The 24522-nt window shown below is 39.0% G+C and overlaps 1 protein-coding gene across 1 annotated transcript; it reads left to right on the top strand.

Moving 5' to 3' along the window:
• Positions 1-206: 206 nt before the first annotated feature.
• Positions 207-23521, top strand: FAM117B (family with sequence similarity 117 member B). Its single transcript, XM_074145074.1, has 8 exons — positions 207-804; positions 8502-8653; positions 12400-12492; positions 13006-13119; positions 19132-19275; positions 20368-20593; positions 21398-21518; positions 23203-23521. The coding sequence occupies exons 1-8, from the start codon at positions 207-209 to the stop codon at positions 23519-23521; spliced, it is 1767 nt and encodes a 588-aa protein (XP_074001175.1).
• The last annotated feature ends 1001 nt before the right edge of the window (positions 23522-24522 follow it).

The following is a 24522-nucleotide window of genomic DNA, read 5'->3' as shown; positions in this document are numbered from 1 at the left end:
TGGGAGAGCGCGGGGGGCGGGGCGGGCGACTGGGGCACTATTGTTGATGAGGCGGACGAAGGCTGCGGAGGCAGCACGGGTCGCCCCGGGTTGGGGACGGGGTTGCTACCACTGCTTGAGGCGTTGAGCCCCCGCCAGGACTCGCCGGCGCCTCCCGCCTTCCCCACCACCGACGGTCTTCCGCGAGCCCCGGCTCCTCACGGACAATGTCCCACCAGCGCGTGAGGCGCAACGGCTCCCCGACCCCCGCCACCTCCCTGGGGGGAGGCGGCGCGGCAGCGGCGGGCGGCGGCGCGGGAGCCGGCAGCCGTCTCCAGCCCATGCGGGCCACGGTGCCCTTCCAGCTCAAGCAGCAGCAGCAGCAACATGGCAGCCCCACGAGGAGCGGCAGCGGCGCGAGCGCCCCGGGCGGGGGTCTCCCACGCGCGGCCCCCGCCTCGCGCAGCATCAGCCCCACGCGCGCGGCGCCCACCGGCAGCGGCGGGCGCGGCGGCCCCGCCATGGCCACGCAGACGCCGGGGGGAGGGGGAGGCAGCAGCGCCGCCGCCTCAGCGGCTGCCGCCTCCTCCTCGCGGGGCAGCCCCACGCGTGCCGGCGGGGCGCGGGGGAGCCCCCCTCGGCCCCACCATCTACCACCGTCTCCGCCGCCGCTGGGCTGCGGGCCCTCACCTTGCTCTTCTCCGCTGCCTCCCCTGCCGGAGGGCAGCGCCACGGCGGCGGGCTGGGTCCGGCACCGGCGGCACTCGCCGGAGCAAGGCAGGAGCTCGCCGGAGAGGAAGAGCCCCAGCTCACCCGTCTGCAAAGGTGAGCGCTCCTGTCAGCCTGCCGCCCACCGGTGGCCCCGCCGGCCGTTACTGACTAGGGGGGGTTGGTGTGTGCCCGCCCGGCCGTTACCTGAGGGGAACGGGGAGGCGCGCGGACAGACCGTTACTGGGGAGGGGAAGGGAAGGGAAGGGAAGGGAAGGGCGGGGGGGGGGGGGCGGCTGGACTCGGCGTGGCCGAGTTTCAGCCGGCGGTTACGGGAGGGGTGCCCTCTGCCCGGCGGTGTGCTCCCGGGGGGGAGGTAGGGACACCAGGGCTGTGCCCAGGCTTGTGCCCGTTCTGAGCCTTCTCCGGCCGGCCGCAGCGCTCGTGGAGCGTCTCTGTGTGGAAGAGCTTGTTGCTTTTGTTGCTGCTCCGTTGCTTCCTGGCTTTCAGAAGAGGAACGAAGAAAGCCAAGCGTGCCGTGTGGGGGATTACAGCCACTCCTGTAGCACTTCTGCAAGAACTGCCAAAGGTTTCCAGATAAGAGACAGTCAGTGGTGTAAGAGATGTACTTAAGAGACTGCGGTACAAGCTTGAGGGGAATTTGGTGTTTGGGGGCTGCTGTGATCTTCTCTTTCAGTGCATCTCATACCAGATGGTATGCGCTTGTGATCCAAGCAGTGTCCGCAAGCTTGTGATTAGAAAAATAGCCAGCGCTGTAGGCATTGCACATAGATACAGGAACAAAGTATTCAGTATCTCGGTAGTTAACTTTCAACGTGAACCCTGCAGAAAGATGTGTGAGCTTGAGAGTGATGACACTTGGGCTTGCACTACAACAAAGGTAGAAAATAGTGTGGGAATAGTGTACATTTTGTAGCAAACTGCTTTTTAATGTTTTTGTATAATTAAAACATACTTCCTGGGAAAGCTGGAATTTAAGCAATATGTGGCATCTGGTTCAGAATAATAGAGACTTACATATGTAAGTCCTTTTTATCTAGGGATAAAAGTTTACTCAAAAATGCATGAGTGAGGCTTTGTGTTAATGTTCTCAGATCTTGAAAAATCTGTAACTTTTGAGATACCAAACTTATAGCTACACTTTTTCATGAAAGTGTATGTGGTAATCTACACAATAGAGTTGAAGTGCATAATGTAGAAGTGTATATGTAGAAATCTAGGACCAACACAATTCCCTTTAACGTTTTTACTTGTCCTAATGTTGCTTCTCCTTTCTGAAATAACAACTATAACCACACTACTGTGTTGGGTTTTTTCTTTTTTTTCTATCCTAGCTCTTGAGGAATGATGCTGCCAAATGGAACAGTTACAACCAATTGGTACAGTAATTAAGCTAATGTCCGTGTGACTTTTTTTTTTTTTTTTTTTTTAAATTCAGACATACTCCTTCAAGATTATCATATCCCGCCTTGTCTGCAGTGTAAGAGAGCACTGCCACAAAGGCGTTTTGGTTCTGAATTAGATTTTCCACTTTCTAGATAAGAGTAGTGTGGGTTTTTTAAAATATATTCTGATGCTTTGTATTGAGGAATGTGTGTATTCCTCATTTGAGATTCTTGTTAATCAGTAATCTGAAAGACTTTATACACATCGCAAAATCCTATCTTCTTCCTGTGAACTTTATAGAAACTCTTGCCCAAGATGCAATTTCCTGGCCCAGAGAATGAGGAACAGGATGGCTAGCCTTGAGATCCAGGTTCAAAAGCTGTTTGTAAAGGCATGTGTCAGACCACTTAGGGTGGAAAAATTGCACTGTCTTCAGGTCGTTGCATAGAAGCCTGTTGAAACCATTCTAGTTTACTGGATCCAAGAATTAGCATATAGGAAGAAACAAGTAAATTGCTCTGCTGTGTTATGATGACTCCCCTAGCTTTTTACAAGATGTGTGAGAACAGAAGAGTAGTGTCCATTTAATTGCTTCCATGTGTTTACTTTTCTGAACAGTACTTGTATTTGCCCAAAATACAAATTAAACCTGTTTAATATTGCTCCACATTTGTATTGTGTACTTGATATAGTGCTCGATAGAGACTGCGTTAACTTCAATTTTTTCTTCACCTAGATGGGAAATCTTAGTGGTAACTGAGAACATGGAAGTGGAACTTTATTTTTGCTAATGAGGCTATGATTGTGAAGCCATGCAGGCCACTTCAGGGTATCAGTCAGACTCTATTGCAGAATAACTTGTGTTTTCCTGTTTTCAGTTGATGATGGCTTTTGTTCATTCCTACAGCTGCAGCCATGTTTTTTTTTAGATTAAAATGAACCTTGAGGTTAGACAAATGATAGCTTCTTCTGAACTTCGATATGGGTTCTCTAAGTTGTATACTTTAGACTCAACTTCATGTTTTTCAGATTTTCTTCTCTGGGAAGCAGTTGGATAGTTCTGAACGTAGTTTTCATCAACCTGTCTAACACCTGAGAACCCCAATTTGTGGATTACGAATGTGACAATAGCTTCTTTTGTTTTTTTTGGTGGTGGTTTTCTTTTGGGTGTGGTTTTTTGGTTGTGGGGTTGGGTTTTTTTTTGTTGTTTGTTTTTTTTTTTTTTTTTTGTCTTCTGAACTGAATTGCAACTAAATGTTGGAAATACTTAACTGAATTTTCTGTTGATGGTGGGGTGATTACAAACTGAAGATTCCATGGCAAAACTTCTAAATTTCTTTTCTTGCCACTTCCCTCCTAAATATGACCAAGAGCCTAGATCTTCCTACTACCCGTTTTTTATCTTTTACTTTCCCTCCCTGCAGTTTCTAGCACTTGTTTCACAGTCTTCAGCTTCTACTTGTGTGTTATGTGCTCTGTCCTTCCTGTCACCGGTGTGACTTCATTTCTACACTACAAGGTCTGCTCTGCAATCTTCAGTTCTGGTTCCATTTTCATATATGCTTACCTGTCTGCAAACCACCTCTGTTAGAACAAGTTGTTTTGACCTACCAGTAGACAGTTGGAAAATGAGATAGAGAAACATGCATGTTCTACCTCTATTGTTATTTTTATCTTGGTTTATCTACTGAGTAAAGATCAAATAGGATCTTGTTATTTGTGTTCTTATATAAAACACATCATCTCAGAAGAGTTCAAATGTTCAACTCCAAAAATGTTATAATGCACCAGGCTCTGTAAACACAGTCAAGACTAGAGCCATAGCAGTTGTTTACTGACCCTTTCAGGTGCCTTGAGGTTGTGAGAGATTTCTCTACTGGGTGCTGAACTTTCTGTATATTCCAGTTGACTGTATTGGACATGTAAACTCACTCTGAAAATTAAGGAGAAAAATTGGTTAGCTTTATCTAGAACTACATTGACCTTTAATTGTTTAGAGTAGTATATTGAAGAGTAATATTAAATCCTACTTGTGAGAAAGGAAGTGATGAAAATTGTTATGACAGTAGATTGAAAAGTCTTGAAGATTTCAGATGTGAGCCCCTCCTTGGGGTAGGGAGAAGGAATGGAACTCCATTACACTCTTAAATTTCACTGTAGAATTTATTTATTTCAAGAAGTTGGTGAGTGACACAATAATAGCTGCAGACCTGTCAACTTTAATTACCAAGGTTTTACAGTAGTTACAAAAGATATTACTGTAGGATAAGAGAGTACACAAGGCTTTGTACACCATTGCATGCCTGCTTTGCTTACCTAAGCTTTTTAACAAATGGTGGATGTAAAGAAAGTAAATTCATTTTTGCAGCATCATGCTTTAGGTTTCTTGTGGCCAACACTTCAGGGGAGTTTATTTGGTTTGAAAGTGTTTTCATTTACTAGAGTTAAGTAGCTTGGAAAAATCTTGGTCTTTCTCAGGTTTGGTTTTGTAAAAAAATGTTAATTCAGTCATTCTCCAACTGAGGGATCATTTTGTTTACATTTATGTGAAGAGAATAGCCAAGATTGCCTTCCAAAGGGAATATACACAGTTGTGCTGTATTACAGTCTCTTCTTAATACTGACCGAGCCTGTTCAATACTTTCAATGAAACTTAAAAAGTAGGTGTAGCCCCTGAGATCAGTTGTGTTTGTACAAGTTTCTGGGAAAAGACAGCTATGCATGCGAGAGATCTCATGAATGTCCTTTCTGAGGAGAAGGCCGACCAAACCAAAACAAAAAGCTCAGCTGTATGCCTAGGTGCCAGAGAAGCTAGTTGGGTCTCACTCTTTCTCATTTTTTTTTTTTTTTTTAATATCCTTCCTTTATACAAAGCTCCAATTAGAACTCTGTCAGGGAATTTTGTGAGGTTAATGGTGTCCTGTGCTTTTCCAGTGGCTCTTTCTGCTGCTTGCTAGTTTTGTTTTGTTTTCTCATGGTGTCTATTAGAAGATGTTTCTTCAGAGTTCTTCTTTTCCTTTCTCAAAACTTTAATTTCAAATACATAGAAAGATATCAACAGGACTCTAAGATCAGTCTTCAAGTTACACTTCAGCAGTAATCCTTATTTTGCAGTTATAACAACAGTTCTGAACTTTCCCTGAAAAACTGAAAGATGAATTTTCTGAGTGTGTTGTCTCAGGACATTCTTATGTGTAAGACCTTCTCTCTTTTTCCTTCCTTCCCTTTGTACATAGCCATTTTCTCCCATGAGGTATCCAATTCGAAGGTATGTGTCTTCACACTGTAATTTCCTTTTTTCAGTTGTAATTCTAGTTGTAGGACTTGTATGTCAAGACACCACCCCCCAGACCCTCTCAAGTCAGTGCTGTCTTTTCTACCTTTCAGGTGGTTACTGGTAAGCATCTGTATTTGTTCAGTTTTGCTCTTTGGTGACATTGTTGGACTGCCTTAGCTTAAATCACCTTTGGAGGTGCCTGACTTCACAATTGCAATAGATGTGTGTGATGCCAGTTTACCTGTAGCGATTCAGTCAGTCAATTGTGCTGCAATGACTTGTGAAGACATGACGACTTGCTTGTTATTTTCCCACGTTATGGACTTAGTTGATTTGTCTTGTGTATGTTCTGTTTATGTTTTGTTCTATTGTTTTGCTTTGCTAGAAGCCAGATTGCAGAAATACTTTGTTTCTAAATAGACTTAGAGTAGTGGTGGATGGATAGGAGGGTTAATATTTATCACAAATATTGGTTTAAAGAGATAATCAGGCCAATTAAAACAGATCTAATATTTAAGAAGCGTCTATTTGATGAAACAGCTCCATTGTTTTTCATCAGCCACAGCTGTTGTAACTGTTATCTCTGTGGAGGCAGATCTCTTGTTATGTAGGTCACATCAAGGAAAAATAGCAGCTGAACACTTGCTTGAAGTATTGTAGAGGGAAATGCAATGAAAACATTGTATATGTTTCCATTGAAATGTTTTGAAACAGCGAGAGGAGTCGTGTAGTAGTCTTCGGCAATTTGTGTTGAGACACGTTGTGAAGGTGGAAAAGTAAGTAAAACCATATCCAAACATCCTTGCCCCATTTAAATCAAAGTAATTTTAAAACAGTATTCCTTGAAGGAATTTTTAAATTGGAGGAAAAGAGAGTACTTACAGGCTTTGTGCCTGGACGTGAGCGGCTTCCCTTGAACTTGAATAGTAAACAGACTCTTCAGGTTTCATTCTCTCTGTTCACCCAGAAAAATATTCTTTCCACTTGTTTTGTGGGGGAGGGGAGAGGGTAATGGTTTCTGCTGCTTCAGTTTTGAAGCTCTCTGCTGCAGTGGCTTTGCAGATGCTGTGAGTGACTACATACACTTCCTGATTTGTAGGGTTTTTTTTCACATCCTTTCTGTTTTCCCTTGGTAAAAAGAGAGAAGCTTCTTGAAGAGAAAGAAGAATAACTCAGAAGAAAAATAAATAGGGAGAGTACGGCATCTATTTCTGAGACAAATAATATGTTTGATGTAACTTTGAAAGCAAGTGTAATTTTTAAGGAGTGACACATTGTGTTAGCATGCCGCGTCCTCCCATGGTACAGACAAAAGGAATCATTTTGAAATCTTCTGGTACAAACAGACCCTTCAGTGTGCTGTAATGGTGTAGTAGTAGCCAGAGAATTTCTTTGATACAGGGGTCTTAATTTTAGAGTTACCGTACACTTGAGCATTGCTGCTGCTCCCTGAGAGCAGATCTGCTGTGAGCTCAGTACTAAGATTTTTATAATTGTTGTTACTAGTAGAAATAATAAACCAGATGAGGTTTCTGGAGTGCTTTATGTGAATATTGCTGATTATAGTAGTGCTAATAATTATTTCCTTATAGTTGAATGGAAATATTTTCCCCTCTTCTAATGTGTACATTTCTAATGCAAAATTTGCATGAGGATATTTAGTATAGAATGTTACTAGACTTGCATTTGAAAGACTGTTCTATGAGACTAAGATGTTGTCCACACCACTGAAATCTGTATCAGGTTTTATTAATATTTATGTATCTTTAGTAGATTAAAACATCTTAGAAATCGAATTCTGGACTTTTGATTGCAGTATTTTTTGTGTCTGACTGCTAATCAGAAAATAATCAGGCACAACTTCTTTTGCCCATAAATGAATTTATGCCTAATACAAATAGCTATGTTATTTGTACTTCTAGTGCAGAATTCATTTTAAGGCACAGTTAGGCAGGACACATGACTGAGTTTTTTCTAGTGCCTTTGTAAAGCTTCCATCTGATCTCTGTATCTTGTTTGCTGTGTTCTAGCCATTTGGTTTAGGCCTTTGTATTCATTATAGGTAAGAGTAATACACGATTCTTTCAGGTATAATTCTGTGGAGAGTAGATGAATTGATAGTAAGCTTAGATCACTGTGATCTCTGGATTTGCATTTTAGATCTAAAATAGCTAGTAACAAATCATGTGTGAGCATATGTATCTATCTAAATCCTGTGTCTTTCCTGCTTGTTGGTCTCTTTAACTTAATAAAGCTCAACTACTATTTTGAGGAACGTTTCTTCACAGTGTTTACGCTTTTTAGCTTGCAGTGTGGTCTTTTACTGCCACTTTATTATTGACAGATGGGATGGATGTAAATTTTTGTTTTTAACCATATTCTTCCTTCTCATATTACTTCCTGTGCTTGTTATATTTAACCTTTTTCAGCAAGGGTTCCTGTTAGTATCTAAGTTGTTCTGAAAAGTGATATCAGTGTAAACACTAAAAGTGAGGTTTTGCAGAAGGTGTAGTGTCAGGCAAATATGAATGTAGTTACCAAGTAGCATGTAAAGGGAGGAGATGTCTTGATTATCTTGTAAAATGTAGATCATTACCTTATCAAAGTTGACTTCTTGATCTATGGGTTAGACATGACTCTATGAATCTGCCATATATTGTATAATGTGTGCTTAATAAAACATGTCAGTTTATAGCGTCCCTTGAATTAAAGTATGTGAAGGGTAAGGGGCTAGTGGGATAAACTCCAAACGCAGCATTAAATTGAATAAGTTCAGCATAGATTTTCTTCATTAGCCTTTACATATGAGGAAATGTAGCTATTTTTATTTCTTCCAAGCCTTCATCATTTGAGAATCCAATGACTGTTGTACCTTTGAGGGAATAAATGGTGGTGTGTGAGTACCATTGCAACATTTGTGACATAAGGATATTTTTAAAGAAGCCATAAAAACACATTTCATTGCTTATTAAAACTGAATAGGGCCTGCAAAAGCAAATTTAATTCCTATACTTAAAGTATCTTGTTATATACTTAGTAACATAGTAGTTTCGATTTGATATGATTTCTTGTCGGCAATTAATTAAGCGCTCTGTCTTGCTTTCTTTCTAATCAAGTGTTCTTATTCTAGCTGACAAATCAAGACCACCTTCATCAAGCCCTTCCAGTATTATTCGCCGGACTTCCTCATTGGATACACTTGCTGCTCCATACCTTGCTGGACAGTGGCCTCGTGATAATCATGGACAAGCTGCTCCATGTATGAGAGACAAAGCCACACAGGTAGGACAGATTTTTGTCTTTGGAATATTTAAATGTGAAGACAGGATTTAAACGCAAGAAGCTTTTCCCTTGAAAACATTCACTTTAGCTTTCTTGCTTGCATGTTCCTATTCAATTTCAAATTGTAGGAGTCCTACCTTTGCTATTACTTACGTGAGTTATTTTCATTCTTCTCTAAGAAAAAGCTGTGCACTGTAATATCTGTTAAGAGTTCCACTTCCTTCTTGCCTCAGAAAAACACTAGTGTATTGCACATCTGTTTTCTCATTGCTCTTACAGTGTGCAGTACACTAGATTGCACTGGTGTTAAGTACTATTTAGTTTAAATTTATACAAGAGAACTTGGTGACTCCTTATGTATGTCTGTCCTAAAACAGAATAAAAAAGCTTCTGTAGTGCCTGTATAAAAGTTATCGTAGCCTTTGCTATGATAGGCTGTTCATCCACTGATTGTAAAAAGCCTTTAATATTTACCTGAGATCTATGCACCAAGTATAGAATTACATACATCGAAGAGCTGCCACATTGAACCATGAATGATGTTCAAATTTAGCTCAACTGGAAAGTATTTTAGAACTACATGATTGGCCAATAAACTTCAACAGCTTGACAAAATTTCACAAGCTTTTAATGGTTCAGTCTTATGCCACCTGTAGAGACAGAACCAACAAACAACTGAATGAAACTGGTGTTATGAGAGTTATATGCTTATCATGACAGGTGTTTTATCATTCACCTTAAAGGGAGCTGTTGTTACATGGAATCCTACTGTATGCAGAAGTGATTCAAGATGGATTTTTCCATAAAATACCCCAGTGTTTAATTTCCCCTTCTGTTGATGCAGTCTGGGGGTGGATTTCTCTAACTTGTAGAGTGAAGGAAAGAGCCAACCATATCAGATTTTAAATCCCTATTCCTAGAGCATGGTTTCAACAACAGGTCTCCACCAATTCCAAAGAACATAAGCAAAATGCAGTTGGAAGAGAAACTGACAGCATGTGGGACATAGATGAGTTTGAGCCTGGTTTTGGTTTGGGAACGTTAGCAAACCTAGCTGCTATCTGTGATAGTTTAACTTTCACGTGTGAGGGGAAACATATTTGCAAAGATTAATAGGAAGACTATAAAGGGCATTGGATATTTCTGCAGAATGAGTATATTTAGTGGTGATTGATGTTAGTATACTGCTGAGGGAAATAGAATGATCAGTTTGCACTTCTTAATTAAAAACGTATCAAACCAGGAGAAAATTTTGGGATACAGACTTACGTATCTAGGTCCAAAGCTTGTGCTGGTATGACACTGATGAGACATCTTTGCTTTTTATCTTTCTAGTGTGCTTGAGAAGCAACAATTTGAGCTTGGGACAAGTTTAAAATGTGATTTACAATAGTTAGTTTCTCAGGATAGTATAGGCTCCCCATTTGTATTGTTTAGCGTTTCTGAAGGTGCGGTGTTTGGATGAAGTTTCACTTACAAGATATTCTGGCTCCAGTGCATAATTTCAGATTTCACAAAGTCTGGTGTGAAGTGGATGTGTTCAGATTTCAAAAGCTTAGTGAACAGGAATTGAATCTATTAAGATATAAAAGATGCTGAGTAAGCAGGGTTTCTTGATTCTGCAGGTATACGGCGTGGGCAGTAGAGTCATTCAGGAAAGAGACTCAGAAGAGACAGCAATTAGTGACACACTTTGGCTTGCAGGCCTTTGTAGAGATACCCATAGGTCATAGCTGAGAACTGTGTGAGAGATCCCAGGTTACGCAGAGACGGTCTGTGTATCAGATTCTTGCTTCGACTGTAGTAGTAGTACTTAATGTAGAGAAATAGAAATCCCTCTTGTCTATTGGTTATTGGGTCTATGTTTCTTGAAAATAATTATAAACAAAATATGGGGAATAAGTAAAAGGAGACTTGCTAAAATAATATTACATTTCTGTCTTGATGTAAAGGTTTCCTATAATTTAATGTCTTATACCTACTGTTTCTCTAAAAAGATTTCTGTTTGTTTTGAGGATGAGCATCAAAACAACCTTTAATCCTTTAAAGTGAATCGCGTATTCATTTATTAAATGTCTTGAATCTTAAGTCAAAGTCTTGAATATAAATTAAATGCAAAGACTGATGAGAATGTTAATTAGATTGCTGTAGGCAAATGTAGTGGTTGTGCTGAGTTGGGAAGTTAGTTAGTGGCTAAAACTTCCTGTTCCAGAAGCTAGAGGATAGGATGAGACTCTAGATTGACATTTGAGAATTGATTAGACAGACTGGTCCTCGGGAATGGGGGTTATCAATTACCCAATTTTATCATGAAAATAGGTGAGTGCTTTTTGTTATGAAATAGGAATTTCAAAGCAATCCTACTAGCTTTATTACTTGGATTTGTCCCAGTTAGTTTTTGATTTGGAATGATGAAGATGGAAAACTCCTGGTAGTGGAGGTTTCATTTATATGTAACTTGTATCTGAAGCTCATGGGAGTTGCAATCTCTGTGTTTGGAGTTACACCTCTGTTTTCTCTGCAAAGTGGGGATTAATACCACGACATTGAAGGCCTTGTGAGTTTCTGTGCTCTGAGTACAGAAGGGGTAGGTATGTAAGGTCATCTTGTGGCTTGCAAGCTGATAGTCTCAAATATAAGAGCAACCGTTGCACGCTGTAGATGTGAAGGCTTTGAGGCGATCAAAGTTCCTGTCTGCAGGAGAAAGTGAGATATCAATGACTCCTGAGGCTGAGTTAGCTAGATCACTGCTGTGTGCTAAGAATTGCACTACAGCAACAGTGAATTTAAAGAAATTTGCGGTCTCTTTCAGTGTGTAAGCTGCTTCCAGAAATCCTTCCTCTTGGTTCATTAGATACATTTCTTGTGGCTGCACGGAAATTCCTTATAGATGTTGTTATCCCTCTTCTTAGTGTTTATAGTTCACTGCTTTTGAAGGCCATTCTGGACATGGTTAAGTGGGAATACAAACTGTCCATAAAGCATGCGGTATTGTCACAGGCTTGTCTGTGCATTTTGTTACCTTAATAAATACAGTTGGTCTTAATAATACTTCTAATTTCTCAGTACTTTTTCACCACAATACGTTTGCAATTTTCTTTATTTAAATGTTAATGTCTTTCCTGGTTTAGTGAAACTAGCTTAGTATTATCTGTGTTGCTTTCTGCTTGGCCTGAGACACCTATGAATCTGATGCCCTTTGAGGTGTTAATTAATTCTCTGCTTTGCAATAACTCTGTTGGTGCTTATATGCCTTGCCTTCCTTTTTCTTGTTCTTCTGAGCAAGAACATGATTGTGAAAGTCTGCACCAGTACAGCTTCAAAATGTTTACACCAAGCTACTCTTGCTAATGTGTCAGAAATACCAAGGTCAGCATCTGTGCAGGAAATAAAATACACCATCTCCCCCAGTTTCAGAACTGTCATATTGGTTCTTCAGAGCTCTATAGCAGCTTGTGGTACGTCTGGCTGTTAATGTGCCTTATGCTCAATAATTTGGAGAGGAAACTAGCACGTTCCTCTATTAGAGTAGGTCTTAAAGTTGGGGGGGTGTGTTTCCTTTTTTTTTTTTAATTACATGGTTTCACTCTACTTACTTGTCAAGGATTCTAGTCAGTGACTGCTTTTCAGTAGCAGTTCTGAATCTAGCAAATCTTAACACTTTTCTCTCTTCTAATTAATCTCAAAATACTCTGTCAGAAAGTAGGAATTATTTTTTTTTAATTAATCCTGTAATCTTGCTGCAGACAGAAAGTGCCTGGGCTGAAGAATATTTAGAAAAGAAGAGGAGCTCGCACAAACGTTCATCATCGTGGGGCAGCAATGAACAACTTAAGGAGGTCAGAAATGCTATTATTTGAGATACCTTTGGATTACTTTTTTTTGCTGGTGTGCACTGTTACTGTGATTTTTCAGGAAGGCATAAATTTTGTACTGCTTTGTTTTATTACACAGATTGTGGGCTTGGGGAAAATAAAAAATAGCAGTTCATTTGGTATTGATTTCATATAACAATGCAGGACTATTAAATTTTTTTTATCTGAGTGTGTGGGAAAGAAAGTGTCAAATGCAGGTGACATTCCTCATCAAAGGAGGAAAACCAGCAGTGGCCAAACTGCTTTCAAACTTGCAAGTTGTTCATTAAACCTCCAGAGGTATCTTCTGGGCTTCAGCTGAACTGGTAGCTAACACGTTAGGTTTGCAAGAACTGGAATCTAATTTAGTGCTGGCAAAAATTGTGAACGTTGTGGTAGTAAAGGATTTTAACTAAGCAAATGGAACAAATCGGTGAAACTGTGTATGTACCTGAATATATATCTGGTGAAATCTAATGTGAATTTTTCCTTTATTAGATAGCAAAATTGCGTCAACAATTGCAGAGAAGCAAACACAGCAGTAGGCATCATCGTGATAAAGAAAGACACTCTCCATTTCATGGTAACCATGCAGCCATTAACCACAGTCAGGTAAGGCTGTACTCTTTATGGACATACATAGCTAATATTATTTTTAACTCCTTTCAAGCTTGTGATTTGTCTTAAAGGGAACTTGGAAATACCACATACTGTTAAATATGTTGCAGATATAGGTGAATTCTATGAAATAGATCTGTTTCCTTTGACTTCCTCAAGTGTATGGGGTTCTGAATCTTTTTGTCACTTGGGTAGGCTGGCTTTGAACTCCCGCTTTCAAAGAATTTCAGATAGGTAGGTCCTTCCTTAAAGCAAGACTCTTAAAGTGCATTCTGCAGACTCTACAAAAGGATGACAGATAAGTTTAATCTAAAACCATAGATTATCTTTTTCATTACACATTGCTGTAACAATTGGGAATTTGCATAGAATATGGCATGGAGCAAACTGGTGGTAAAATGATACACGCTCAAAAAAAATTGCATTTTGTGTTTTGACAGTAGTACTTGTCTAATGCTATGATGAACTGATTTAGAGAGCTTACCTGACAAAAGGCTATTCAGTGGGATTTTTATGGATTCTATTAAAAGTGTTTATACTCTGATGGCTTCATTCAGCCTTTGTAAGATTTTATTTTTCCTGTCACTTATCATGCCTTGAGACTTGAAGTAGTAATGACTTAAAAAAAATTGTGATGGTTAGGCCACCACATCTTCTGTGTGCAGTTGCAGTTTTATCTCAAGACTGTTAATGAGGTCAGGTTCACAGAGAGGTGATATTTTTAGCTCAATTGAGAGCAGGTGGAAAAAAATTCCAGGCTTCTAGACACACATCCTTTTTCAAGTCTGTTTTGCTTGAATGACTTTAGGAAAATTAATAGGAAACTTTGGTAATTTTTTTCAGAAGCAAGCTTCCCCCCCTTCCCCCCCCAGTATCTCATGAATGTATATTTATGATAACACACACTTTTTTTTAACTATTACAAAAGGAACGAATCACAATTGCTTTACAAGTCAATGTAGTTGAAAGAAACTGAAACTGTTGGTATTGTGAATTGAGAAAGTACTTCAGCTGTGAAGATTCTCTGCAAATGTATTCATATCCCAATTACTCCTGAAATGCTGTTAGCATTCTTCTAATAAATATTGTACTTTGATACCAGTTAATGAAAACTGTTTCCTTTCTGTTGTTCCATCCTTCCAGAAATAATTTAGGCCAGGGAGGGAAACTCTTGTGACAGCATGTGTCCTGCTCTACAGGTACTTACCCATTCTTGTAAAGGATGAAATAAAAAATAGAAGGGAGAACCATACACACAGTCCTGAGGAGTCAGGTTCTTTCATAGATAGAAGTCAGTGCATGTGTTATACTTCAAGACTGGAAATAAGAAAGTAGAACGGTGTTTTGAATTTGTCCTGCACTGTTCTTTTTAACTCCTCCTTCATATAAAAATTGAGAACATCTTTTTTCTCAGACCCTAATTCATCCCTGATGTAGCTAATTTAATTAGAAGTCATGAATTTTCAGGACCTAAGTGCCTCTTGAATTTAGTTTGTTATTAGTTTGAATTCTGTGCTACTGGAAGTATTGTATTTAGGATATTTTTTAGAATTACATTTTTTGACATAATAATTTGGGAATTACTTCTTCAGACTCTTTAATAAAATCTTGAAACAGAAACTGTTTCCTCCTCCTCTTCTTGTAAACAGGCTAATACAAACTCCTACATTTTGATCTGCTTTACTGAAGTACAGGTGCAGTGTAGCATCTGCTACTGTTAATGACTGCTGTAGCTCAAGTCAGAACAGTCCAAAAAGATGAAAGAAGACAGACAAATAAATGACCCAGACCCCTTCTAGGATTTTTTTTGAGAAAGTGTATGAAAATTGGGGAGACACATTGGGGGAAAAAAAGTACATCACAGGTCAAAATATTTGCATCAAGTATTTTATCCAAATTTGAGGAACTTACTTGAAGATTTATTTTGTACTTGTGGGAAATCGAGGCATTCCAACAAAAAAAAAAGTGTACTGAGAAACCTTTGGTGTAGGCCTTTCAGTACAGTGGAGAATTACATGCAGTCTAACAGGTTTGGCTTGGTATTCTACAAATCTGTAAGTTTCTGAATGCTAAACAATTGTCACTGTAACATAGATAATCTTAGTGGTTTTTAATTTTGAAAATGAACAGCGATGCTACTACTCTGAAAAATACCCCTCCCCCAAATTATGAATATAACACTTTTTTGCATCATAATTACTTCATTATTATGCTCACGAAATTTTATTTCTTGTATGGAGGTCTTTTGCATTATGCCAAATTTTAGAGTATGTGAATAAAATATTGCACAACAGATAATTAGGTTTTGGTCTTGTGAAACAGACTATAAAATATAAACTGAGGCAAAGCAGCTTTTCCAGCATTGTGTTACAAAATAAACCATTGTTTTTCTTGGTAAATTTTGTGCCAGCTGTATTGAGCTACTTGCGAAGGGGTGAAGTTACAGAAGGCTTCAAAAAAGAGTAAATGAAGTATTAGATAATGGCATTTAGAGGCTGATTTCTAAGTCAGAGTGAAAAAACTGTAGGCATCAAGGGCAAAGTTCCTAGGCTTTCTCATTCCTTTCTAGGGAGCTCAGTTCTTGCAGGATTTGTGGAAAGGGCTGTGTGGAAACACTTGCAGTTAGTGATTGGAATATTTAGAAATTTTTTTTACGTTCCAACTTGAAGGAAACTTGCAGTTGTTGACTGTAGAGAGTCATACAATGATTTCTGAGCTCAAGGAGTGGGTTCATGACAAATCGAGAAAATGTGTTAGGAAATTTCCTTAGTAGTCCTTTCACAGAGACCAGGTAAACTCTGTTTAACATTTTGGAAATGGCTTACTCTTCTAGTTAAAACTAAAAGAAACAATTCAGTGGATTTATTTCCTCCTTTATTCCCTACTAATAAACAGTTGAGCTTTTCCACAGTTCTTCAGTTTTACCAAAATTTTGAAGTTGTTCTTACCACCTAAGCCTCCAACGGTTTGTTTAGTTGTGCTTTTTTCTTCTGTGATTGTGGAGATTGTGTAGATTTCTTTCTTCAAAAACAGAGTAAGCCTGTTCGCTATGCCCGGCCCTCTACTCAGAATCAGGAAATAGTTGGTGAGGAACTTCATCAAGTCCTTGCTGCTAACTACACTTTTTTCCAGAGCAATTTAATGTTGGTTGGTTGTTTTTTTCATGATGTCAGAAATGTTTCATTCTGTCTTTCTTGGCAGGAAGAGGGGTTTGTAGAAAGGTCATAGCCTCCTCAGGTGATCTCAGGATGCTTCTGAGAATGTTGGATTCCATGGTACTAAATCTGTAAACAGGAGTCAAACCAGTGGGATCTTCCTTTATGCTCAGTGTTAATATAATAGAGAAATGAGAATTGAGGCCAGAGCTGAAGCCAGATGGAAGAATAAATGGATTAAGTTTTTAAAAACAATCTTTTTTCCTCGGTGCACTTGGCTGATGTTATGCTGCTACTTGACTACGAACCATCAAGCCCCCTCCTTTCACTTTCCTGGGAAGCGTGTGTCCTTAATGTCTTAGCAATTGGTTCATCCTTAGCAAACACTAATATTGAGACCAGCTGCATGCAGTTTGCAGTGGGGTTTTTTTTACTCTCAGTACCTCACATAGGTAGAGGTTTAATTTTTACAGTGGAATTACTGTGATGCATTCAACCTTGAGGTGGTTTGATGTTAGTATCCAAAAGCATCAAAAGACCTTGAGTTCTATTTAAAATTCTGTTGCTTGTTGAAAAATTGGAAGAGCTTAAAGCATTTTTCTAAAACACCTGTGAACATCTTAGATTTGTCATCACCCAGATTTCATAATCTCATGAGTTTATGCCACACCCATAAGTTTCAGGACTCTAACTGTCCCACACCAAAACTCCCTGACAGCGTGTTACTATGTGAGCACAGTACTATGTGAGCACAGTAATTATTATCCTGTATTTGTCTCTCTGCTTCATTCAGTGCATTCCCAAATACGCAGATGAGTAGTCAAAGGTGGGTAGCCTATTCCTGTATGTCGGAGGCCATCTCCATGCAGACCTCTGTGAAGGCAGTATTTCTAGTGTGGAGTTTGTTTTGAGGCTGGTTGTTCCACCCCCGTAACGGTACCTCCTTCCTTTTCCACCCTCCAGCACTCCGGCTTAACAAGTCATCCTTAGTCACTTACGGAATACTATTTCTCTTGGAAGTGAAACATGCTGTATTGAAACATAAGGAACTCTATTGGAGCAACTCGTTCTTTTCTACTTTGAGCTCTTCAAATAGTACTATGATTCTAAGAATTTCTGTGGTACGCAATTGTATTTAAAACGTGGAGAATTCCCATGTTTTGCTAATGGCTGCTTAAATCTTAGACAAGCATACTTGTGTTCTGCTTTCTACTTTTTAACAAGTTCAGTTTGTCCTAGGAACATGTATATTTAATAACTGGGTGCATAAATAGTCTGTATTAGTGCCTAAATTTGTGCTGGTATACCTGTATTATGACTGGATATTGACCTGTATTACTAGATTGTTGAGCCAAGGCCTTGTTTGGAACAGAATTAGCCAGGTTGCTTGCTTAAAATTTTTTGTGCTCTTCTCCAGTAGTTTCTGTTTTCTCTTTTTCGTCTCCAGGCAAGATTTTTGAAAGTCTTTCCAAGTTTGGCCATTATGAGAATGTTTAGTTTTTGTTGACATAAACACAATCACAAGCATTTCCTGAACAGAAGCTTTTGTAGTCCTTGTGCAAGTATCTTTTTTTTTTTTATATATATAGATATCCTAGTGTTTCAGTAAAGCAAAACCAATATAATTCGTAAGTTTTGCTGCCTTAGAGATTTGTGAGAATAAGTCTGTGTGCGTTATGATGTGCACTTCAAATTCTCTTGTTTACATTAATTTTTCTTCCAGACAAATTTTATATGGTTTTTGAGAATTTGCATGCAAAGTTGCAGTGCTTTGGTGTCTGTCTATGCACAGTCTTGTTACTTAAAGGAAAAATGAAAACCCCACAGTAAAAACCACTTTGAAGAGCAGGTGAGAATGCCACTGTCCTGCAATCAGTAGAGGACATGTTTTCAACCACAGCACACTAGACCATAGAGTCTAGGAGTTTTACACAGGAATTCTTCTGTGACTTTAAGTGTCATGCTGTTCTTTGAATTGAAGTAAATGTTTGCAGGAAGCATTCCATTATCTGTAGTAGTGCCCTTGAAATTTAGGGCAGAATCTCCTGGCGTTCTGGTAGCATGATTTTTAACAGAGGATGGATGCCTATGGAGAGGATAGGAAATCTCAAAGTTGTGGCGTACGAAAAGGGGCTTTGGAAGACTTTAGTAACATATTTTCTGAGAACAGAGTTTTAATGCTTACTTTGAAACATTGGATTTTTAAAATGTTAATCTTCGTTTTGAAGCAACTATATATTAACATTTGCATTTGGAATGTTATTCTTTCTGTGTAAGTCTTCCTAAATTGTTTTGTCAAACTTTTATTCTGGTTTAATATATTTACTATACTGGTCTTCATTTCTAGCATAGTGCAATCTTGCATTTGTGGAATAATGTTCCTTCTACATGGGTCATGTTACTCTAGGTAATAGCAGACTTCCATTAAAATATAATCTTAATTAATTAGAAATGGTAAATCCAACGGTGAAGGAAATGAAATTGTCCTATAGCTGATTTCAGAAGGAATGTGAATATATTTTAAAGGCTTCAGAATTACTTATATTTAAATGATTACTGTTAAATTTTCACTTCTAAAGCAATGTCAAGCTGGAGGCAGACCATATCAAGGGAAGTTTTGAGACTAGATTGTTGAAAGCTTTTCCTGCTAGAAATCAGATTTGAAACAAAATTCAGGTTGCCTATGTCTTCATTTAAGGCATCCATTTTAACACAATCGCTGTAGTCTCCTATAAATCCTTGATAATGAGGTGTAGATATGTTCCATTTAAAGGTTCACTGTTGAGTAGAAATAGTAATTGTGTTTTATGAGCAAATCTACGTTGCTTTATCACTGTCTCTGGTTCTTCAGGCTCCCATCCCAAAGAATGCTCTTGTTCCTGTGGTACCTATTACCAAATCAACAGGATCACGATTCCGAAATAGTGTAGAAGGACTGAATCAGGAGATTGAGATAATAATTAAGGAGACGGGAGACAAAGAGGAACAGCTTGTTGTATGTATCTGTCACCATTATTGCTTTCTATAATTATTTTGGTTTTGTTTTAAGGTTTTTAAGTCATAAAGTTTATTTTGCACAGTTCTTGAATTAAATATGTCTGGAATTAATTTTGCTTTCTTTAGTAAAGATAATTGAAAAGTCTTGGAAAGCAAAAAGCAACATAGAGCTTGAATCTGAACCTTCTTTCTCTGTGATTACTGTGATGTAATTAGTTTTCCAATAAAATAAGAAATATCAGCAGAACGGGAAAAGACAAAAGGCCTGTCTTGAGAGTTTTTGTAGTAACTTTTTCTTCTATTTGCCCATGCTGAACTGTCCTCATCCCAGTCGAAGCATGAATTGCCCATTTTTAACTTTCATTTTATTTTTAGGTATTTTTGGAGGTAAATTTAGTAAAAAAGCATCAGAAATACAGGCCACAAAAATGATTAAGGGATTGGAACATCTTTCATATGAGGAGAGGCTGGGAGAGCTGGGACTGTTCAGCCTTGAGAAAAGAAAGCTCAGGGGATATTATCAATGTGTATAAATATCTGATGAGCAGGAATGAAGAGGAGGGGTTTGGGCTCTGCTCAGTAGTGCCCAATGACAGGGCAAGAGGCAACGGGCATGATGAAAAGAACATTAAATTCAATCTGAACACAAGGAAAAACACCTTTCTTGCTTTTTTTAAAATTTTTTTTTTTAATTATTTGTAATGTGTGAGGGTGCTCAAAACTGGAGCAGGTTGCCCAGAGAGGTTGTGGAATCACTGTCTGTGGAGACACTCAAAACCTGACTGAACACAGTCCTGGACAGACTGCTGTAGCTGACTCTGCTTGAGCAGTGCTGTTGGACTAGCTGATCTCAGAGAGGTCCTTTCCAGCCTCAGAAGTTCTATGAAATCTTGCAAACTGTTGTCCTTAATTTCCAAACATGACTCATTTTATTTTCTGTTGGAGTCTTGTGTAATGAATAAAATTTTCCACTTCAAACAGTTCTGTGAAACTCAAAAAAACCCTCAACATTACTGGATATAAAGAAATTGCTAATCAGACAAGAGCAGTAGTCTGATACCTTTTTTTGTTTGTTTGTTTGTTTTAACAGCCTCAAGATATTCCAGATGGGCACCGTGCACCACCTCCATTGGTTCAGCGTAGTAGTAGCACTCGCAGCATTGATACCCAAACGCCTGGTGGAGCAGACAGGGGTAGTAACAACAGCAGCCGCTCCCAGTCAGTATCTCCAGCCTCATTTCTTACCATCTCTAATGAAGGCAGTGAGGAAAGCCCGTGTTCCACAGATGATCTTCTTGCTGATTCCAGAGATAAAGGTACTGTGTAACTTCAAAAGTTCAACAATACTAAACTTAACTCATTGTTAAAAGAGGGGGTTTGTTTCCCATATCCATGGAGAAATGCTAGAATGTTTTGGGTTTTTTTTCTTTTTAAGTGATCTGCTTTTTTCCAAATGGCTCCAAATGCCATGTGTGCACACATACCTAGTGCTCTGTAATTGAAGCTGGATAAATGGGACTGAGGAATGTGCTTCCTGAACATATGTTTGTTTTTAAATAATAGATTCAAGTGCTTTAAGCACGTTGAAGAAACAATAGTGTACAGCGACAGATGAAACAGCAAAGTAGGCTACTCCTGTGGCTTCTGTCAGGTATTCTTTATGATCTTGGATGAAATAGGCAACCTTCCAGCATTTCATACATGCACCCATAAAAATATAACTGTTTGGGGGTTTTTTAATTACTTTTTTTAACTAGAAACCTTCTGAGGTATACTAGGTGAATTTTACAATTTAATATAAACCTGTTCTGGTTTTTAAGGAATATGGCTTGTGCCCATTTCTTTTGGCATGGTGACAGCACAGGACCATAGATTCAGGTTTGCAGTTACAAACTGAAAGTGTCCAAGAATGAACAGGTATGTAGAGAAGCCTGAAAATGGTATAAGGAAAGAAGGAAAGGATTGAGATAAGAAAGCTTATTTGCAAATGAAGACTTGGAAGCAAATGAAAATTTTATAGCATTGATGATGAAGTGGGTTTCAATTCAGGGAGCATTTAAAGTAGTTATTGATTTTTATAGTGTGACACATTTAAGTAATGAGATATTCTATTTCTGCAGAGAATGGGAATAATTCTCCCTTGCCAAAATATGCTACCTCACCAAAACCCAACAACAGCTACATGTTCAAGCGTGAACCTCCAGAGGGCTGTGAAAAGGTGAAAGTCTTTGAGGAAAGCTTGTAAGTTGATCTTTACTATGTAAGAAATAACGTTTAACATTCAGAGTTACCCATTGGTTTATTGATTTTATGTCAGATCAAAATTATTAGTTCTGTTACTAATACTGTGCTAACAGCCTGATCTTTGTTTCATGTGACTACATACTGGTATATACATATGTAATTTTTTGCTGGAATTTTGTGTTAAGTCAAAACCTTGAGGGACTCTTTTTAACACTAGCATAACTTGAAAAGGCTCTCTCTTACCTGGCAGGTAGTGGAGGAGGAACTCAAATAATCAGGTACAGAGAGGTGTACTAACAAGCTGTAATAGCTGTAGGACTGTTCTGCTGTAGAGTGAAACAGGCTTCTATGGAAGTTGTTACCTAGCTATGGCAGTTCTTAGATACTGCAGTCTCATGCAAAAATCTTCCTCACATAGTGGGCAAAAATCTTTCTCAATTTGTGGACAGGGTTTGTGATCTACAACATGAAGTTGCATTCCACACAGACATGGAATACATGAGTGTAACTATTTCAAGTTCAACCTTTGTTTAGCACTATTTCTATTTGAAGTGTACAGGATTTTCATTTGAGAAAAAAAAAAATTATAAATGGGGCTGAACTTTCTGGACACTTGGAGAATCAGCTAACAAGGAAACGTACCCTATTTCATGAACAGAATTACTTTTCAAAGAAGAGTATTTCCTAGAAGAGCAGACTGAAAGATTTGGCTTGCTTGGTCTAGTAGAATTCAGAGGTGCATATGGCTGTCTTACAAACACATGGAGGAGGGAGAGATTGTAGGCTAAAGGACAATGCTGTCAGAAAGAAAAACTGAGTATAAATTTCTGATGGTTATTTTCCAGCTAGGAGGAGATGCTTTGGAACAGATTCCCATAATTTGGTCTTAGAATTAGACTAGCTTAGTAGATTTACATTGCAGAGTTAGAGATAGAAACAGAAGGCATTCCTGTGCTATCCATAGTATCCCTTCCAGCTCTGTCTTTTATAAAGCATGCCTCTGAGTTGGCTGACCTATATGCTGAGATGGCAAAACTGCCAAGTCAGGGTCTAAATGTGTGTTCCCTGCTTCCTTCCCAGGTTATAGGTACTTGATCATGAATGCCGTGGTGGGAATACTACATTTTACTCTCTGCATTGAGTTTTTAAGTAAGATGGGCTCATCTTTTATAGAAATTCAGGCCGTGCTCAGGTGAACATGCAAAGGAGACAAAAGTCCGGAAAAAGTGATCCCGCTGTGATCATGAGCAGCTCTGAGATATGCAATATTAGGAACATTGCTATGCCAGCCTTCTTTCATAAGGCTTACTGTGTGAAGAGTGTCTGGAGGGGGCAGGACTTCCTGGATTGTGAAAGTTTCTGGAGAAGGTGATTGAGAATACTTTCTCATATATTGGATATGCCAATTTGTAGACAGGGTTTGTGATCTACAACATGAAGTTAGTGTTTTCCTTTGGTTTGGAGACAGCCTGCCTGAAGAACATGCTGTTAATCTTGTAGCATATGTAAACAAGCAGTTTAAACCACTTTGCCATTTTCTGTGTGGTGGGAGTGTCATTAAAGCATTATTGAGTAGCTGAAATCCTTCAAGTTGACGTGTTCCGCAATGCATGCCTGCCATTGACAGAATATGATTGTTCAATGTAATTTTAAAACTAATTGTTGTGTATTTTATTTCTAGGCCAAAGCCATTGCATGAAATTCCAGCCTTCTACTGCCCTGACAAGAACAAAGTAAATTTCATTCCTAAAAGTGGCTCTGCTTTCTGTCTAGTTAGCATCCTCAAGCCACTTCTTCCCACACAGGATCTTACACTTAAGGGCACTACACACAGCCTGACTGTTTCCTCCGGCATGACGTCCAGTTTATTGCAGCCCATTTCTATGGCTTCCTTGTCTACAAACACAGATCAAGACAGGATCTCTCGTGGAACCAGTACAGTAATACCACAGACCTCTATACTCCAGCAATCGGCACATATTGAGGAAGCTGAAGGATAGATTTAGATTGTCTTGACATTTTTCTGGGCAACTACTGGGAAAAAATTGGAACCAGTTGACTGGACGTTTGTGATCACACTATTTGCATTGTTTTAACAATTTATGGCACTGTCATAATTGAATTGTTTGTATATTTGACAGTTGGTAGCACATTGAGAAGTTCAGGAGGATGCAGCAGCTCATACTCTGTTGCTCTTTCTGCTTACGAAGACTCTGGTTTTGTTTCTCTCCTGCTTTTTTAAACACTGGTGAAAACAAAGACTGTCATAATCCTTTGCAATTTAAAGGACCGGTTATTGTGATGCTATGTGTCCTTTGACTTTTTTTCCCATTAAAGCAAAAATCTCAAGACCAACCAGCTGATCCCATTTACCGTTGTAATATGCAGAGGGAGGGGGTAATCAGATGGTTTTGCAAGATGTCTTTTGTATGAAAATGTGTATTTTGTAACAAAAATTCGCCTTTTCTGGTGCGTAGCAGATGGTGTTTAGAAGACACTTTCCTGGTAATGATATTTCTCCCCCCCCCTTTGTTTGTTTTGTGGTTTGTTTGGGGGTTTTTTTGTTTGGTTTTTTTTTTTTGTAGTGAAGGTTCTTTTTTGCTTGGCTGTTTTGCAGTTGCTGGGACCAAAGGGTTGCTGAAGTATTTCAGCAGTCTCAAATTATGTGACCTTGCTGAACAGCCTCAGCCCTAAACAAAATAAGTTAATACATTTGAAACTTTTAAAACAGAAGAGCATCCAAAAAGCAGTGTTAGTATATAGTGTACATTTTTTTTTTTATATATTGGAAGTTTATGCTTCAGGTAAGTCACATTCTTAAAACTCCTTCCTTCACAGAATTCCCCCCAGTGTTGGTTTATTGGCTGGAAAATTGCGTTTTAAAGCACTTGCCCCGGTATAGTTCTATTTGTCCATAGGATTTTTGTGCAGGGGTGGGGAAAAAACATGTTATCCTCTTACTCGGTATTCTTTCTTCCAGAAAACATGCCACTTGCCTGCT

This window comes from Numenius arquata, chromosome 3 (assembly GCF_964106895.1).
Source record: "Numenius arquata chromosome 3, bNumArq3.hap1.1, whole genome shotgun sequence".
Classification (NCBI taxonomy): domain Eukaryota; kingdom Metazoa; phylum Chordata; class Aves; order Charadriiformes; family Scolopacidae; genus Numenius; species Numenius arquata.
The sequence above is the reverse complement of the archived record's forward strand: the minus strand, read 5'-3'. Positions and strand labels throughout refer to the sequence as shown.

Bases quoted from the DNA above. Each gene is read 5' to 3' on its own strand.
- FAM117B (XM_074145074.1), top strand. From the start codon at position 207: ATGTCCCACCAGCGCGTGAGGCGCAACGGCTCCCCGACCCCCGCCACC. The intron at 8,654-12,399 runs GTAGGACAGATT...ATCTTGCTGCAG, and splicing joins TGAGAGACAAAGCCACACAG to ACAGAAAGTGCCTGGGCTGA. The intron at 20,594-21,397 runs GTACTGTGTAAC...CTATTTCTGCAG, and splicing joins TGCTGATTCCAGAGATAAAG to AGAATGGGAATAATTCTCCC.